The sequence below is a fragment of the Sceloporus occidentalis genome, unplaced genomic scaffold (genome assembly GCF_023333645.1).
Source record: "Sceloporus occidentalis isolate IW3139 unplaced genomic scaffold, rSceOcc1.0.p SCAF_15, whole genome shotgun sequence".
NCBI lineage: Eukaryota > Metazoa > Chordata > Lepidosauria > Squamata > Phrynosomatidae > Sceloporus > Sceloporus occidentalis.
The window spans coordinates 6,035,000-6,053,520 of record NW_028316995.1 but is presented as its reverse complement, the minus strand read 5'-3'; the positions used below and the strand labels follow the sequence as shown (position 1 = coordinate 6,053,520).

Below are 18,521 nucleotides of genomic sequence, written 5' to 3'. Positions count from 1 at the left end.
GAGCAGTTTTGCCTTGAAGAATGGTCAAAAACCCGAGTGGCTAGATGTACCGAGCTTACAGAGACTTACCCCAAGAGACTTGCAGCTGAAATCGCTGAAAATGGTGGCTCTGCAAAGTATTGACTTTTGGGGGTTTTGGTTTTTTTTTTTCTTGTTTGTTTCACAATAAAAAATATTTAATATGAAGTTGTAGGCATGTTGTGTAAATCCAATGATACAAACCCCCAACAAATGCATTTTAATTCCAGGTTGAAATGCAACAAAATAGGAAAAATGCCAAGAGGGATAAATAGTTTTGCAAGGCGCCGTAGCTTCTCAAACAAATAATTTAAAGACAGTTATATTCTCCATCCATTCAAAGCAGTATCTATTATTTTACATTTATCATCATTAAACTGCAGCTGCCGCAATCTTTTTTTCGTTTCCAAATGTAATTATTGTAGACATAAATTATTACAATACTTAGATATAGAAAACAGAAGAAACCAACAGCAATCAAAACATCCATAGACTATGGCAAGTCTCTTATTTAAAATAAGCATGCCTCTGTGATCTGCACATAAAGCTGCCGTACTCCTGGCCATTCTTCTAATTTACTTAAATCATTTGCCATTAGACCTGCTCCACTCAGAAGGTCTATCCTGTTGCAGACCTTTGTATCATCTTTCCGTAAGATAAACCTTACCATTAAGATATGTTCTGTCCTTTCTGTATAGCATGTATCCTGTGATGGCGGCATCCTAATCATTTTGCCCATTGGGGCCATGGAGATATAATGATGCAAAATAAAAATAAAAATGATAATTGTACATTTGTCCAAAACCAGCATTATTCAGATAATCATTGCGTGTAGAAGAATACACGCAACATGCAATATTATAGCTAAGACATTTTTCGTAATTATTTCCCCTCTTAATGGTTTTAGGAACGCACTGATATCCTGCAATTACTTCTGGAGAGTGGCGTTGACAAGGAATGTGAGGATGACTTTGGGATAACGCCAGTGTTTATTGCAGCTCAATATGGGAAATTTGAGAGCTTAAACATGCTTATACTGCACGGTGAGTGCTGTGTTAAATTACACAATCTATGCATGTACTGTTCTCTTGCACTAATACCTTTTTTCTTCTGTTGAATTATGGAATTTTGGGCAGCATCCACCATAAATCTATCAACCTCTAGGAACCATGAGCGTAATGTATAAAGTTCTAATTGGGGAACAATGAACTGGACCATTTTCTTTCTAATTTCTCTACAAAATCAATCCATATACACTTACTGGCCCGGGTTGGACCCCCCTTTTACCTTCAGAACTGCCTTCATTCTTTGTGGCAGACTTTCTACAAGGTGCTGGAAACATTCCTCAGAGATTTTGGTCTATAGGACGTGATGGCATCACGCAGTTGCTGCAGATTTGTCGGCTGCACATCCATGATGCGAATCTCCCGTTCCACCACATCCCAAAGGTGCTCTATTGGATTGAGATCTGGTGACTGTGGAGGCCATTGGAGTACAGGGAACTCATTGTCAGTTTGCTGCCATGTGATTGGCTGATTAGCTATTTGTGTTAACAAGCAATTGAACAGGTGTACCTAATAAAGTGGCCAGTGAGTTTACATTTCCGCCAATGTTTCTTTTTATGTACTTATGCCCTGTTAAAACAATGAAGCTAATTCATTTTCTTTAATGTATGTGTGATACATATCCTCCATATTTGTGCAGATCGACTGCTTGAATTTCTTTAAAAACTTGCCACGTACGAGATTCTTTCCCCCTTCTATGAATATTTCAGGCTCATTCATGCATCATTCATGTACGTGTTCGTCCACACAAATTACTTGCTTCTTTTCGCAGCTGCAAGTTACTCCCTGCCATTTAGTTTTAATGTTTTGAATTAGGTGCGTAGCCTTGCCACAGCAGATGTCACATTTTGGATTTTGATGTTTGCTGCCCATTTATCCCTTTTCCAGAATGACATAATAATGAACAGTCCCGTGTCTTTTAGCTGCACAAGGTTTATAATCCAGAAGTATAGAAGGGAATTCTCAGAATCTATTCTGCACATTTTATCTAATTTTCCTGCCCCCAGCTCTTTTGTATTACAGGAGGGTCATCTAAGTACATCTTCTGCTCAGCAGTGCACAAGGTACTTCCCTCCACCCAGCTCCAGCGTTGGCTCACATGGGATTTCCAGGGAGCTGAAGTATTTTCATCCATACATACCGTATTTGCTCGATTATAAGACGAGCAAATGCTCTGAAAAATACCCCTCGTCTTCTAATCAAATAGAGGTCTGACTATGAGACTAAGATCCAGATCCCCCGCACCGCTGCAGGGGACCTGGATCCTTCTGTCTCAACCCCCCCCCCCCCGTGCAGACCTTCCCCGACTGTCAGAGATCAGAGTTCCCCGCAGCGGTGCCGGGTACTCTGATCTCTGACAGCCTGGGAAAGTCTGCACCTCCTTCTGGCTGCAGCGTAAGTTGTCTACGCGGATCGCGTGGACGTCAACCCGCTGCCCCGGTATACAGCAGGAAATTGGAAGCACCGGTAAGTGTGTGGGGTGGGGTGTTAAATGGCGGGGGAGACAGAAGAAAGACTGCTGCCCCGGTATACAGCAGGAAATTGGAAGCACCGGTAAGTGTGTGTGGGGTGGGGTGTTAAATGGCGGGGGAGACAGAAGAAAGACTGCTGCCCCGGTATACAGCAGGAAATTGGAAGCACCGGTAAGTGTGTGTGGGGTGGGGGGGAGTGTTAAATGGGGGGGAGACAGAAGGAAATTGGAAGCCCCGGTAAGTGTGTGTGGGGGGTGTTAAATGGGGGCATAGGGCATTTCTGGAGGCAGAGTGCTCTATGAAATGCCTTTTAACCCCCTGAACGCCACTCTGCCTCCTGAAATGCCTTATACCTCCCTATATGCCACTCTGCCCCATAATATGCCTTTTAACCCCCTAAATGCCAGAGTGGCATATAGGGGTATAAGGCATTTCTGGAGGAAGAGTGGCACATAGGGGGTTAAAAGGCATATCATGGGGCACAGTGGCATATAGAGGGTTAAAAGGCATATCATGGGCCACAGTGCCATATTGGAGTGGCAAGCCTGGGGGCAGATGTGCGTAACTGGGGGGCAGGTTGGAAAATACAAGGAAATAAAAAGAAAAAAATATTTTTCTCAATCATAGCTTTTATTAAAAAATGTGATAGTTTACATGAATTAACATTTACTGGTAAAACTTTTTTCCTATAGGTTCGTCTTATATTCAGGCTTTTTCTTTGTTTCCTAAATTAATATTCAGATTTTGGGGGTCATCTTATAATCAGGGTCGTCTTATAATCGAGCAAATACGGTATATAAAAGTGCTTGACACCCCAGGCACCAGGTTGCCTTGGCGACTGGAAACACCACCTGGCGCCCAGGGCTTTGCAGGACTGCAATCATGAATCCAGCACCCTATGCTTTCCTGCAGACGAGGTGTAGTGGAATGCATGGTTCATGTAATGCATGTTATGTGAGCCCACTGGGAAGCCGCTCTCCACAGGAAAGCATGGGATGCCGGATTCACGATGGTGAGAGGGAGGGGGTGGAGTAGTGTATGTGAGTGTGTGTATACTGTAGTGTCAGAGTCCATGTGTACATATATAGTATCAGTGTGTACATGTATAGTGCTAGAGTCAGTTTGTCTGCTGTTTTGTAGTGCCAGATTTATTGTGTATGTGTCCATAGTGTGTAATTTAATATGTATAGTGTGTTTATGTGTATAGGAGTGTGGTGGTGGTGTTTATGTATGGTATTAGAATGAGTGTCTATGTCAGCGTATAGTTTTAGAGTGTGTGTATTAATACAATGGACTGAAGCTACGTTGTAAAAAAGAGAGGGCCAAAATTCCTCCACAACGATGTTATAGTCATACAGAAAGCAATTACTTCAGGTTATTGCTGCTAAAGAAGGTTCTACAAGCTATTGAATCATAAGGTGTACTTATTTTTCACACATGGCTTCTCCACTTTGGCTTTATTTTTGTTGAATAAATCATGAAACGTTGTAATATGTCATGTGCTGTTGTTCATCTGAGGTTGTACTTACCTAATTTTTAGACCTGTTAAGGAACAGATTGTTATTATGTCCTGATATGTAAAACCATAGAATTCAAAGAGGGTGTACTTTCTTTTTCACACGACTGTATGTGTGATTATATTACAATTTATGCAACATAGGTTCCTTCCAGACACTTTATATATAACACTGATTGCCGTGTTTATCATTTATTATGCTTTGAATATAAAATGTAATTACACAAAAAAATAAGCATAAGGAAGTTGAATTAGTTTGAATGCTGTCCATGTTGAAGCCATGTTCGGCTTTACTGGGAAATGATCCCATTTCTTAAATCCAGCTGGCTGGATGTAATTAACAAATGCTGATAACATGGAGGACATACACCACTGTGTTAAAGCCAAACCTCTGGTCGTTTGTAAAGGGTTTGGCAGGTTTCATGTGACTACATTTTCATAGGCTTATTATATAGACATAAGATGTGCTATAAGTTTTATTGATCATCATTGCTTAAATGTCTAGTCCTACCTTAGATCCCTTACAAACACATTCCTGGAAATCTCAAAGTAATGACTGGCTGGCATGGTAACAAAATGAGCAGACTCTCCGACTCTTTATTAAGAGAATTAATGAACCTTTACTAGTTAATGTCAAAGTTTCTGTTTAACTGACTTGCTTGGGGGCAGCCATGTGGTTCTTGTGATGGTCATAATAATAAAAATAAAAATCCATTATGTGAAGTAAAGACCGTAATTTGAATTGATCCAAGAATCATGATTCCTTACAGCCCCTATTTTTTTTAATAATAATACCCCCCCTCCGCTCAGAAGTAAATCTGTATAGATTTCAGGTATGAACATTGGGTTCTTTCTAGAGCGATACCATAAAATAGAGCTAGCCTCCCACCCAGATGTTTAGCTTTTTTGACATTAGACATTCAAGTGATTGTTATGAAGAAATTCAGAACTAATATCTAATTTTCTGATTAGTTTTTTTCTGGTGTGTTCTGCATCTATAATATAATGTTCTATTACCTGAAATCCAAACTAGTTGATGGAGCCCACAGTGATCTCTAAAATCCAGAATAGTTTCTTGCACCCTTGGGTACATCCCTCCCACACCCTCTTCTGCTTCAACTAGTGCCAGAAAGCCAACCCACAGCATTGCTTTTTGAATGAGGCCTACCACATGTGTGTTGTGTGTGTGTGTGTAGACTCTCATGTGCAGCCTGCTCCTCTGAAACCTTGTGACAAAGCGCCCATAGGCTCAGTCAGTACCTTAGCCAGCTTCATAGGATGCCTGCCCCGGCCATCTAAACATGTTGGCCCTGTACACGGTGATCTCTGAATGTCACTACACCAATGTTATCCCTGAATAGCATCGCTTGATCTCCTTTTTTTCCCATCAATACAGTATCTCCAGTACTAGAAATGCATTCCACATACTGTGCACACCCGGAACCTATTCATCAAACGAGTGACCAGAGCTGAAGTAATATATCTGTGACATGATAGCTCGGGTTGCGTTATGAGCGGTACGCATCTCCAGTGAACATGGTGCATTCATCCTTTTGGCTTTCACTCTTGGGTACTATTTAAACTATGTTGCAATTTAATGTCAACATTAAAAAAAAATTTTTTTTTCTTAGAATAAATGCTATAAGCCTTATTGTTGACTAAGTAAACCATAGTAAATTTTCCTAAAATGAATATAAATTTGATGTAACCAAATAGCCTATTTTTTTGTGTGTGTGTTTTGCAAGATTTGCAAATGTGTTTCTATTAAGAGCTTTATCATGTGTCAGGTGCTAATTTCAACTGCCAGGCCAAGGACAAGGCGACGCCATTATTTATCGCGGCTCAGGAAGGCCATGCAAAGTGTGTAGAGCTGTTACTGTCCAAGGGAGCCGATCCAAACCTTTACTGCAATGATGAGAGCTGGCAGCTGCCAATTCATGCAGCTGCTCAAATGGGCCGACGCAAGTAAGTTATCTGATATTTGGGTTTAATTAAGGAGTTTAGTAATCACATAAGGTAATTAGAAAAATGATTTGTTTATATATTTTTTTTTCTGTTTTTGCAAAATTAGAATTTCCCTTCATTGAGACTAACCACATTTTAATAAGTTTAATACACATGGGGAAATAGAACGTGCACTTGTTTTGTGATATACTAATAGGTGTTTAATATTGGTGGAATTATAATTTAGGTTTTGGCATGGGGAAATATGGAACATCCCTTTTCTTGCAGCACAGTTTAAATTGCCTAACCAGGACAAAATAAGAAAGATAAACCGTACCGTGACATAGCTGATGCCTTCTTTTATCTTATGGCAAAATATATTATTAAGAGAAACTATGAAAAAGGGCTGTCTAGGCTGTCTTATAGAGCTATGATCCGAAAGGAAGATAGATGAATAATGTGCATTTCTTTTTTTTTCACTTTTTCAGGATTTTGGCCATGCTACTGCCAATCACAGATAAAATATGTGGCATTGGGAATGACAAAATAAGCCCTATTTACTCAGCGATTTACGGAAAACAGGAGGAGTGCTTAGAGATGTTACTGAAGGAAGGGTATTGTCCTGAAGCTCAGGAGAGCGCACTGTTTGTATGTAAAACACCCATGTGCATGGTTTTTCACAAAAGGTAACTATAGTACTGCCTTAAAATTATTGTGTTTTGGTCACCCTGTATGAGACAAATGTGTAGGCAAATTTTGCCCATTCGTATTTTGTAGGTCAGATAAATTCTACCCCTCAGTCCGTGTGGTTCAGCGAGAGTAGGGATGATGCGTTGGGATTTTTGGAATTCAGGGAGCAAAGCAAGGCTTAAAGAGAGAGGGATGTCATTAAGGAGTGAGTGGCCACTGAACTAACAGTTTGGCTTGTATGAAGCCCTAGATGAGTGCACGCACAATGTACACTGCCTGCTGCTTGCATTTTCTGTGGTTCAATGGGCTCTGGGCCTATGCACCCAAAAGGCAGGTGCCTGAAGCCTAATTGGGGGAACACTGCCAACTCTGTTCTCTCTCAGTTATACCGTTAGGATCCCCTTGCATATACATACATAAAATGAGAGACGTGCCTACTTTTTAGATACAGTTATGCATACTCTCCCCCAACACATTACACATAGAAGTGCCCCAACTTTTGTTTTATTTTACGAAGTCACATTATTTGGCTCCTTTTTTGTTTTACACTGGAAAAAAACCCCAGAAACAACTATACATACTCTTTGTGGGAGGCCTTTAAGAGTAATGTTATCGGGTTTCAAATATGATGAATGCTCTTTGTAAATATTCCTCTGGGAAGTTCTTTGGTTGGTGAGACTTGAAACATATAATTGGTTTCAGGTTCCCACTCCTTCCTCAAGCAGTTATATCAACTCTGCTTGTCTTCTTGGAACCTGACACGTTGCTGTAATTGAGTGAAACTGATGCAAAATTGACACTTTGTAATCACGCAGCGCTCAGACTGTCCGGTGAATATTTACAGTTAAAATTGCTTACCTGTGCTTTCTAGACACAGCTTTTGAGGGCTGTGGGTTTTTCGCATTTTATTTGATAGCTTGACAGTAACTTGCTGTGGGGTTGTTTTTTTCTTTCTGCTGTTTTATATAAAGCGTGCGTCAAGACACAAGCATTTTTGATGAAAAAAAAAAAAAGTAATATATACTTAGTGTTTTCATTTCTTTTTCTTGGAATGATATCTGTTCGCAGTCTAATCCCACCTTCATTACCTCCAAGTGCATTTAAAATTAGTTATTTTAGTTTGCCAACATATATTTAAAAAAAAATATAGAAGCCTGGCACTGGATTTCCAGAAAAAAAAAAAAGGAAAAAAAAATCTATTTAGGTTGAATAGATCATTCTGCCCAAAAGTGAGTACTTGAAGCAGCCAGGGAAGTAGGATTGTCCTCTTAATGACAGCATTTGCATTATAACATACCCATTATCCTTAACGTTTCTGTGGTCAGGCTTTGGATGATTTTAAATTGCTTGAGGCAGGAACTCATCCAAATCCTTAGTTGCACATGCGAACACGTAGGCCTGGATAATAGCCAGCGTGTTCTCTGCCAGGTCCCTTATAAATTATGGATGAAGCTAGCAATAAAGCTCCGATTACGGTTTATTGTATGGCGTTTTACAGTGTATCAGTTGGAGCATGCCTCCAGAAATCCCTGTTCATCATTAGCTCGCTTTGTTTTGTCTGCATTATATGACTTAATAAATACAGATAAGTGTTATTCGTCTTCAGGCTTTCATCTTTAGTGAAGTGTGCTACGCGTTAGGTATCGCGTGTACCTTACATTGTATCCTTGTTATGTCTTAATAGCTTGCTAACATACTAATTGCCTTCTTTGCAGTTGGTTTTGAAATGTTGTGGTCCTGTTCCTGTAATACTAATGAATGCCCTGAGTTATTTTCAGTTATTCCTCGCTGTAATCACGCGCGGCGTCTGCGGGCTGCAGCGGTCAGGTCCTTTGTTGCATTTTGGCGTGCGGGGCATAGATGAGTATGTGAACTGAATATCAATCATAGTGTCACTGAGTTAAATTTATCGTGATTGTTTTGGTTGAAAGTTAATAATTACAATCAACTTGTTTTATATGGTAAGTATTAAATTGCCAAGATGTATTTTATGTGTAGCAGCCCTTTATTTAAAATAATAATAAAAAAAAAAAAGAAGACTCTGCAGTCTCCATGTGCCAGGCAAAACTGCGTGTGTATGTGTGTGTATATATATATATATATCTTGCTGAATTAAGCATCTGGGTTTTTTTGTTTTTGTTTTTTTGTTACAGAATGCAGTCATTATTGTCTAATAAGTAAGCCGCCTTTCAAAATTACATTTTCTCAATTGTATGTAATTTATCCTAGGAACTTCAAAATGGCGCCATTGCTTCTGAAATATGGGTTCAAGCTGTCCAGCTTGTATTTGTCAAGATGTCTGGAATGCGACCATTTTCCACTGTTTCGCTATTTTTTAAACAAACACTGCCCGTTGCCATCAGAGGATGAGCTTAATGCTTTTAAGATGCATTCATCTAAAGCTGGGCGTGACTACAAAGAATGGCTACCCTACTTACTGCTGGCAGGGTTCAGTCCTCTAAATTTATTGGACAGTGAGTGGTAAGAGATTTTAGTATACTTCTTTAACTGTTGGTCATGGCTCGTGTCAATGGGGGCAATAAATTACTTTATCCAGAATAATTACCGAGGCCATACTTCGGGGAAAGTTAATAATCGTTTGTAGATTGTAAGCTCATTTGAGCAGGGGCCTCTTTAACTGTTGATACAATACTTGATATGTTTGCCTATTGTATGGCGTTGCTGAATATAATGGTGCCGCATAAAACAATAAATGATAAATCACAAAAAATACTTATGTAAACAGAGTACACAGCACCAGATCACTACTGTGGTGTAGACAAAGAAAAACTGCCTTTGTATTTGTATATAGAGCTGTCCGTCTGTATAAACGTTAATTAATAACATGTACAAATGTACAATTAATATCATTAACCCCTTAAGGACGCCAGTAATTTTATACCTGTGGATGCTTGTCGCATCCACATTTTCGCTGTATCGGGACAAGTAGGACTTAGTTAATTTGTATTGGTTTGGAAACGATCATTAAGATTAGCAGACCAAACTAGTAATACGCTGTCTTCACCAAGTTATGTTTCAAGTTGATGGACACTTCAGTAACGCCCAGTACAACATTAAATGTATTAAAAAAAAAAAAATTACAACACATTTTGTTAGGTTAACTTTTCCAGTGTTAACCCAACACAGACTTGGCATCTCACTGTTCATGTTTACTGTTTCTTTTATTATGTACACCAACTTAATTTGCCTTTACATTTCATGTTCCTCTTCTGCTTAACCATAACAACACTTTTCCTTAAAGGAAACAATAAAATGTCTGTATGACCTTAAGGTACTATGCTCATCATGCCTAAGACATTCTTTCTCTGTTTCCATTGAATTCCCAAATGTCTGAGTTAAATTTTGCAATGCTCTAGAAATGTGGAAGGAGGAGGTCATGCTGTGAGGATCTAATTAAATTTCTGGTTCAGGTACGCGCAGGAATGATTCTGTTCTATGCAGCATGCCCAACAAATAGTTTCCCCGGCTGGAAATGACATCACGGGCTCTGGGATACACTGTGAAGCCCCAGCCCTGCTGGCAGGAGTGTTGAGATCTACTGCACGGCTGATCAGGCTGTCTTTTGTCTTCCGTCTGTCAGCGGAAACCAGCGTTGCTGGCTGTTTACTGACAGAGTAATTGTAGTGTTACACTGACAGCGCGTTAATGTCCTTCCTGCTATGTCAGCAATGACAACACAGAATAGATCCCTCCGTGTAGTAGAGACTGTTGGGTTCTCTGATGACCCCACAACTGTAGATCATGCATACTGTGATTAGGATAGCAGGGCTCCAGAGCCCATGAAAGGCAAAACATGCCAAACCATGCTTTACCATATAAAAGTATTGCATTTGCTGTAAACAGTTGCTATACATTTCAGAGCATATACAGGAAATGTAAATTGTTTTACACTCAAAGATGGTGACTGTCATAACTTTGTCATCACTTGGCTCTCTGTATTCAATTTTAGATCTCTCTTTATCCCCTTTCCTACTTTCTGACCACCACCTCTGTAACCTTTTTGCATCATCCTTGGACTTCCTCTCCTACAGACACCCTGCCATGCCTTTGATCTTTGTTCTTTAAACATAACTGTTACAAAATCTACAGTGCGTGCCCATATTGCATCACTCAACACCCCTACACAACCTGCCTTTCTCAATGCTACAATAACCTCCCTTCCTTCACATTTAATCTGTATGCTTCCCTCTAGCCTCATTACAAATGTCCCTTAAATCCACTGCCGTTGATTAATTCACAAACACCCACTTATGTATCTACTTGGCTAAAAGGTTATAAGGGGACGTCTCTCTCATGTAGACTACATCTTTCTCACGTCCTGACAGACAGCACTATGATTCTTCACTAATCATTGCATGCAAGTCTAATACACCCCTCTTATTTTCTCTCCTTGGACTTCTGGCTTCATTCACTTCTCTCTCACCCTCAAACCTTTGCTGAATTCTTCAAACAGAAGATTAACACGGAATCTCATCCATTCACTCTCCAAAACTGCTCCCAGTCCTTCCAACTTCCAGTTGTGACTCATTCTCTATGTTTACAGACTCTGAAGATTCCATCTTACTCTCCTCCTAATGGCTCACCACTTCCTAATCCAGTTGTGTTCTATTTTTGTTCTCAATTTTCTCAACAGAACCTGCCCTTACTCAAATGATCTCTGCAAACTGTATTTCCATCTAGTCATGATTGGTCACCATACACTCCAGGTTTTGCATTATCTTGGTATCCATGGTCTAGTTTACTGTTTTTCTCAAAAGTCTGTTTTTCGTGTCACCTTGTTGCTCTTTTCATTCAGAGTACCTCAGGGTTCTGTTTCAGGGCTCCCTTTATCTCTCCCTGTATAGTCCTTTCCCTGCATCAATTTAGAAAATAATCTCATTTCAACTACTACTACTACCTCTCTGTTGATGGTGGTCATATTTATCTTTACAAACTTACTTTCCCTTGAAATTCAGCAGGGCTTTGTAGCATGCCTTGCATCTGTCTCTTGGTGGTTCGTTGATTAAAATTTAAATGTCAAAGATTGTCCTCCTAACTGCCTCCTAATAGATTGCTTTAATCTGACTGTGGATGGCCCTACCATTTACCCTTTGGCACAGGTTGCCTGTGGGTAATTATGGATTTATTTCTCTCACTACCCTTATTAAAGAAGTAGCTAGTAGCTACCTGTTTCGCTCTACAACAAAACACATATGCATGCACTAATTCCTTCCAACTAATGTAACTTCTTGGTCATTGGCTTCATGTTTTTCATATGTATTCTCTACAATCCATTCTCTACTAGCATTTTTTGTTTGAGAAAACCATTTGCCCCTTCCCAAAAATGTATATTCTGGTTTCCTAGGACACAACATTAAAAATCCCTCCTTCTTACGTTCAAGACTCTTAAGCTCACATCCACTTCCTGTATTTCGTCTCTGATATCACACCATATACCTGCAAACTCTCTTTTCACTCTATGCTCCTTTAACATCAATTCCCCTAAAGGAGTCATAGGTTCCCTTCAATTTGCTAGCTGTAGCTCTCCACAACTTATGAAGCAAAACTTTTTTATGGAACACTAGAGTTACATACAAGCCTTTAATTGAATACCTAGAGTATTTCATACCCAGGGTGGATCATGTATGTGGCATCCACAAAAAAATATTGTTGGCAAGAATATCTATTTCACAAATTTGTAGTGCATTTCAACTGGGGGAAAAAACTTAAAAACATGGAAAAATATATACTGAGCCAGACATGGATGGTAGTACAGCGTAACTCATATCACTATAGACTGAGCCAGACATTGACACTTTTCCCAAATCCTACAATTTAAAATTCAGTACAAAGTGGTGCTTAACAATGCAAGGTATTATTTGTAAAACATAATATATAATACATTATATAATAATAATATTATATATATTATTATTATTATATAATATATATATAATAATAATAATAATGACCTATACATGTTGTAGTGTCTAGATAATCTGTAGATCTGAGATGCTGCTTTATTATGTGCATGCACAACCATAATAAATGCTTCTGAGTGTTACGCCGGATCAGGCACCACAGGTGATGGACCCACGATGCAGAATAGGCGAGAATATCCGATAGACAACACAGGAGCGTGGTCAAATAACAAAGCCGAGGTCGGGACGGGCAGCGCAGGGTCAAGGTCAAATAACAAAGCCGAGGTCTGGTACACGTGGAGATCAATCAATACACAAGAGCACCCAGAGAACATTAACATGGACTAGTTGAACGGGCAAGGAAACAAGGAACCAGGAAGGTTTAAATAGAGCCAATGGCGGGAGAGCAGGTAAGATGACGTCATGGCAACAACAAACATAACTTCCTGCCTGTGTTACCTCCGTGAAAGACGCGGAGGAGCCACACAGGCAGGGGAGGTAAAACAACCTCCGTGGACATGCAGCGGCGATCAAACACTTGATCGCCGCCGGCATGCCCGCGGCGGTAAACTACGAGGTCCTCTCTGCCTGTGTTGCCGCCGCGAGCGACGCGGCAGCGCCACACAGGCAGAAGAGGTACTGGTCGGGTGCCGCGAGCATGTAGTGGCGGATCGTCTCTCCGATCGCCGCTGATATGCTGCGGCAGCCCGAACAGAGCTGTCAGTGACCGGGAGGCGTGCCTGCTCTATACGCACGCCCCCTCGTGTGCGTGTAGAGCGCACGTCAGTACACGAGGGGGACGTGCGCGAGGAACGCCGTGGGACAGGTAGGTGTAACACTGAGTCCAGCAATGCATTGTGGGTATATTTTCCGTAGTAGCAACAGTAGGTTTCGAAACAGAATATCTTTCAATGAATGAATTACACACATTAAATTTTTCATTACAGATCTACTTCAGTTCTTTCAGGCCAAAAGTTATTGCTAGCTGTCATGTTTTTTTTAGAAGCTCTAAACGGCTGAAAGGAAATTAAAAGAAACATTTTAATTGTGTAAGCTCATGCATTCCTAGGAAAATCTTTCTCCAATTATAATACAGGCTAAATAGTTTCAAAAACTAGATATTTAAAAACTTGTAAATCAGACACGATGGTTTCTGGAAGTATTATTGTGACACACTTCAATTGCAATACTATGCTTAATTAGTAAACATTTTTTATTTCTTTTGAAGCACCTTTAATTTCATTTGGATTTTATCATAACACTCACTTTGCCGTATTTGCAAACATTTTATATATCATGACTGACTTAAGCCTTTTCAGAATACCCATTTTGTGACAGGCAATTATTTCAGTACTGAAATCTCTGACTTCAGACTTTACTTTTGTGTGCGGGTTTTGTCATGTTTCAAAATAATGAGAACAATCAAAATTAAATGCCATGTGCACAGCTGTTTTGGTTATTTCTCATTTTATTGATTGTATAGCTGCCTGGAACAAAGGTATTTTCAAAACTTTGATCATTTAAGTCTGTAAAATATTAAAATTGTTGTTGGAAATGCACATATCGTTAACCCTCAGAGGTGCCCCAACCCCTATTGGAAGTTAGTTGTTTGCGGTGAATGCTAGGGTATTTCTATTATCTATTTTATTTCGTTAAGATAATTTTATTTTGGAAACAATGAAAGTAAAATTCTCATGTTTAGTCAACTTAAATTATGTGTAGGATACATAAAGAGTTCACTGTAAACTAACTAGCTGAGGGAGTCGGCATACGAGTGGCACTGCTTGTACACGCCAGGCCAAGTTGCTTAAAACTTTTCTTCCCCTTTACTGTTCGAGACTCCTGTATTCACAGGCATTGTATCTAAACACTTAGCTCTCGCTCCATATACACTAAATTATATGTTTTATCTGTTTGTGTTTTCTAGTAGCATATTTAGAACAGGGGGTGACAAATTTGGTTTGGATGTTGGAGCCAGCCAAAAAATCATGTTTTATGTTCATATATTATCCCCTGGTCTGCAGAGGATATGTTTGCAGACATAAAACACACCTTTCTTCACTGCTGCCCCTCTTTGTATATTACCACAGTGAACTCCTTCATGACAAAGGGTATTATACACCATAAATGCTCAAGCTTGTAGGTTTAATCTTTATTCTTTTTTTTTTGTGTTTTAGTCTACCTCTCAAAGATCACATTCTTTTGAGGTTTCATATAAAACATATTAACGCCGATAAATATTATTTATTGGCACCAAAATATAAAGTAAAACATTGAAATGTATTTGGCACGCCTCCCCCCATTCTTCCGTGTTTTAAACACGTGGGCTTAGAGATCTTTCTCAGGTCTTTATAGAACCTTCTGTGGAAGCTGTTAGAAGATGTGTCGCTTTACAGAGAACCGCTACTAAAGTGTTTATTTAAAAAAAAAAAAAAAGAACAATGACTAATTTATACTTTTTTCAGCTTTGCATTGCTTCCCATGAAGCACCCATCGCTTTTTATCAGAAAGCTCATAAAGAAAAGACATGATGCTAAATCAAACTGAACCCCAACCAAATGGCTAGCAGGACCTTCCCTCTAATATTTACCAACACACGTGCACAAAACAATGACTGGAGACACCAGGGCTTTTATCTGCTCTTTTTATTGATGACTGCTTTATCCATTATACACTGGGGCATGTACCTGTAACATCATACGCTCACACACACACTCGCTATACAAACATACAAACTCGCACTACAATACAGTAGGTATACTGACTCTGGCACTACTCATTTAGTATATGTGACCTCATGACACCCGCTTGACCGCATCCCCGCAGGAAAGCATAGGGTGCCGGATTTACAATGGTAAACCTGACACATTTTTATTCCCTTTGTCCTGCAAACCTTTGGGCACCAGGAAGTGGTTTCTAGTTACCATGGCGACCTGGCGCCTGAGGTTTGTCGAGCCCTGATTTAGAATATTATTTTATACCTTATATTATTTAATTTGCACTTTGTGAGCTGTGATGTGTCTTAGGATATTCTATTTCTATTAATTAAATAAATCATTCTTCCCAATTGCTTCATGAACCTTTGGCCCTGCTCCGTTAAAGAGAATTAAATAAAGCATATTCAGCAGCTTGTTTGGATTGTGTACTATGCTGAAACCTATTTGAATACACCGTGATATAATTTCTCTTGTGCAGGGTTTGTGCTGTAAGTGATGACATCCTTAATTTCACTCTGGAGTTCACTAATTGGAAGAGGCTTCCTCCAGATGTGGATCAGATATTGTCCACCCACGCACACAGTTCCACCTGGATTCCACCGGAGCATTTTGGTAAGCAAACAAGTGTCAGATAAATTCTGCGCGCGTTGTTTTACACTGATTAGGCTCTGAAACAGCTCTTCGGGGCATTTACCGAGGACAAAATGACATACAAACTGTTTTCACATTTTCCTCTTACCTGCAAAAACAGAATCTTATTTTCTCTCCACTCAAATGATTATGTGTGTCTCAACTTATTTATAAAACTCCATAGAGTGAAGCAACTCATTAACAAAATTAGACGATGCAGGTGTTTTTTAATTAAGCATTTGGCGGTCAGCATTTAGATAAGCTAAAATCAGGGACTCTTAAAAAAAAAAATCTTAGAAGTTACACTACCATGCGCTAAGAAGTAGTCTGCAGGAAAACAGACACTGACTGTATAAAAGCTTGCATTTTGTTTTTGTGATTTTATAAAATCAATATGTATGGCTACCATTAAGCTTGTATTGCATTCTGAACATTTTGTAGAGGCTTATTTTAAGACTAAGCCATGAGAACAGATGCCTAATTGAAAACCAAAAACATATTCAAATTCTAATCCATCTAGTCTAATAATATCTAAGATAGTGGAAAACGTAGAAATCCATCACAAGTCAACCTGCTGTAATGAAAAATGAATGATTAAAACACTTACACAGCTTTACATATGTAGGGTTTTGTTTTTTAAATATACGTATGCAGAGAATAGTTAAGAGATGGATTAATAAATTCTCATTGTGTTTGTATGAGTAGTATTAATTTTTCATTCTGCATTTTACCGGCAGAGAAACATCCTCATTTATAGTCATTCTAAAATGAACATTTCTTCTCCCATGCGCACATACACACGCTTGTTTTCTTTCATCTTACATTTAGCAGGTCTTTCACAACTAATGTGACAGCAGGCAAAATCTTTTGTCTGCAAGAATTGCTATGGTTTCCTTTACATACCGCCCGAAGCAGTATTACGGATGGATGACAAATAACCCCCTAAATGTTAACCCACATGCTGGCTTTCCTTGACCCCAGACATCTGTGACATATTTGTATCTAATATTTCAGCATAATTCCATATTCAGTCTGCATTGCTATTTGATAAATAGACCTTTATCTTGAATAACAATCATGTACCAATCCCAAGCGGCTGGGGCTCTGTTTAACTTTTTGAAACATATTTTATTTAAAAAATGTCTAAAAACAAAGAAAACCTACTTTTATTTAAAAAAAAAACCTTTTAATTTTGACAAATTAGGTCTTTTTTAATTAGCAGAGTTTTGTGGTATTTGGCCCAAAGTTGTTGTTGCCCAAAGTTTTGCAGGACAAGGAAATAAAAACTTGTCAGGTTTACTATTGTAAATCCTGAGTCAGTATACCTACTGTATTGTAGTGTGAGTTTGTATGTTTGTATGTAGTATATATTTCACACACTGTATTCACTATATACAGATTTGGGCCATATTCATCTTTACTTAACTGACCTAATTTCTTCTCACCCCCCCCCCCATCCAAATCAAAAAGAGCTTTTGGTAGGAACAACTATATGTAAGTCCCATGAAGTAGTTAAAATTATGATTTCTGAATGTAACCTTTTTTTTTATTTTATTATAGCATCCATTCCAACACTTGTGCATCTCTGTCGCCTAGAAATACGTTCCCTCCTAAAAAGTGAACATTTACGGTCCGATGAATGCATAAGTCGGCTACCGCTTCCTCCCTGTCTTCAGGAGTTTCTCCACTATTCTGAAGTTCTACAAATGTATGGCATAACACGTAGAGATCTCGAAGATGAAATCTTTGCTGAGCCGCAAAAATGATTGACCTGCAATCTGAACAATATTAGTGATGATTACAACCGACTGATATTACACAATATTGAATGTCTGAAGGAAATCCGTACACTGACAGAGTGTCAGCCTGTTTTTATGTATATGTGCATACATTTCATAAACTTTTTGAGAATATAGTTGTTTTTTTTCTATTTAATTGTATATCTGGCTGCGCATGTGAGAATTCCTGAAACATTGATCCACAACTAGGTATAGGCACATTGAGAAAGGGGCTGTTACTCTGAAACGTGTTTTGTCATTTGTATTATGTAAAACAAAAGGCTGGGCGAGTGTCATTGTTAGACAGTTCCCAGGTATGACGACCACAGAACCATGCCAAGCTGACTGCTAAAAGTGAAAATTAACACAATAAAATTGTGCAAATACACAGAATAAAACTGATAAGAAATGAATCCAGAAACTTCTTAAAAGTACTTTTCTTAATTACATTTTGTTGCTGTTTATGTTTCACCACCAGCCATCAAAGCACACATGTTAGAGAACGCCATAGCACACATATACTTCTGTGAACTCCTGCCCTAACACACATACAGTGCCCTCCACAAATATTGGCATCCTTTGTAAGTATGAGCAAAGAAGGCTAGGAAAATTTGTCTTTATTGTGTAACCTTTTGACCTTTTCTTTAAACAATACACAAGAATACTCTGCTCTCATGGATATCAAACAACTGCAAACAAAACACAGGTTTATAAAAAAAAAAAAAAGATTTATATGTGTGCCATTATTATTATGACAATTTGAAGTATATT

General features: G+C 38.9%; 1 protein-coding gene across 1 annotated transcript in view; it reads left to right on the top strand.

The window, feature by feature from the left end:
* LOC149303178 (ankyrin repeat and SOCS box protein 3-like) overlaps positions 1–18,162 on the top strand; it is a 32,150-nt gene extending 13,988 nt beyond the window's left edge. The window contains 7 exon segments of the mRNA XM_089481612.1: positions 926–1,061; positions 5,858–6,035; positions 6,503–6,700; positions 8,934–9,185; positions 15,821–15,954; positions 17,533–17,720; positions 18,106–18,162. Of these exon segments, the coding sequence (XP_089337738.1) occupies positions 926–1,061; positions 5,858–6,035; positions 6,503–6,700; positions 8,934–9,185; positions 15,821–15,954; positions 17,533–17,720; positions 18,106–18,162 (1,143 nt within the window).
* The last annotated feature ends 359 nt before the right edge of the window (positions 18,163–18,521 follow it).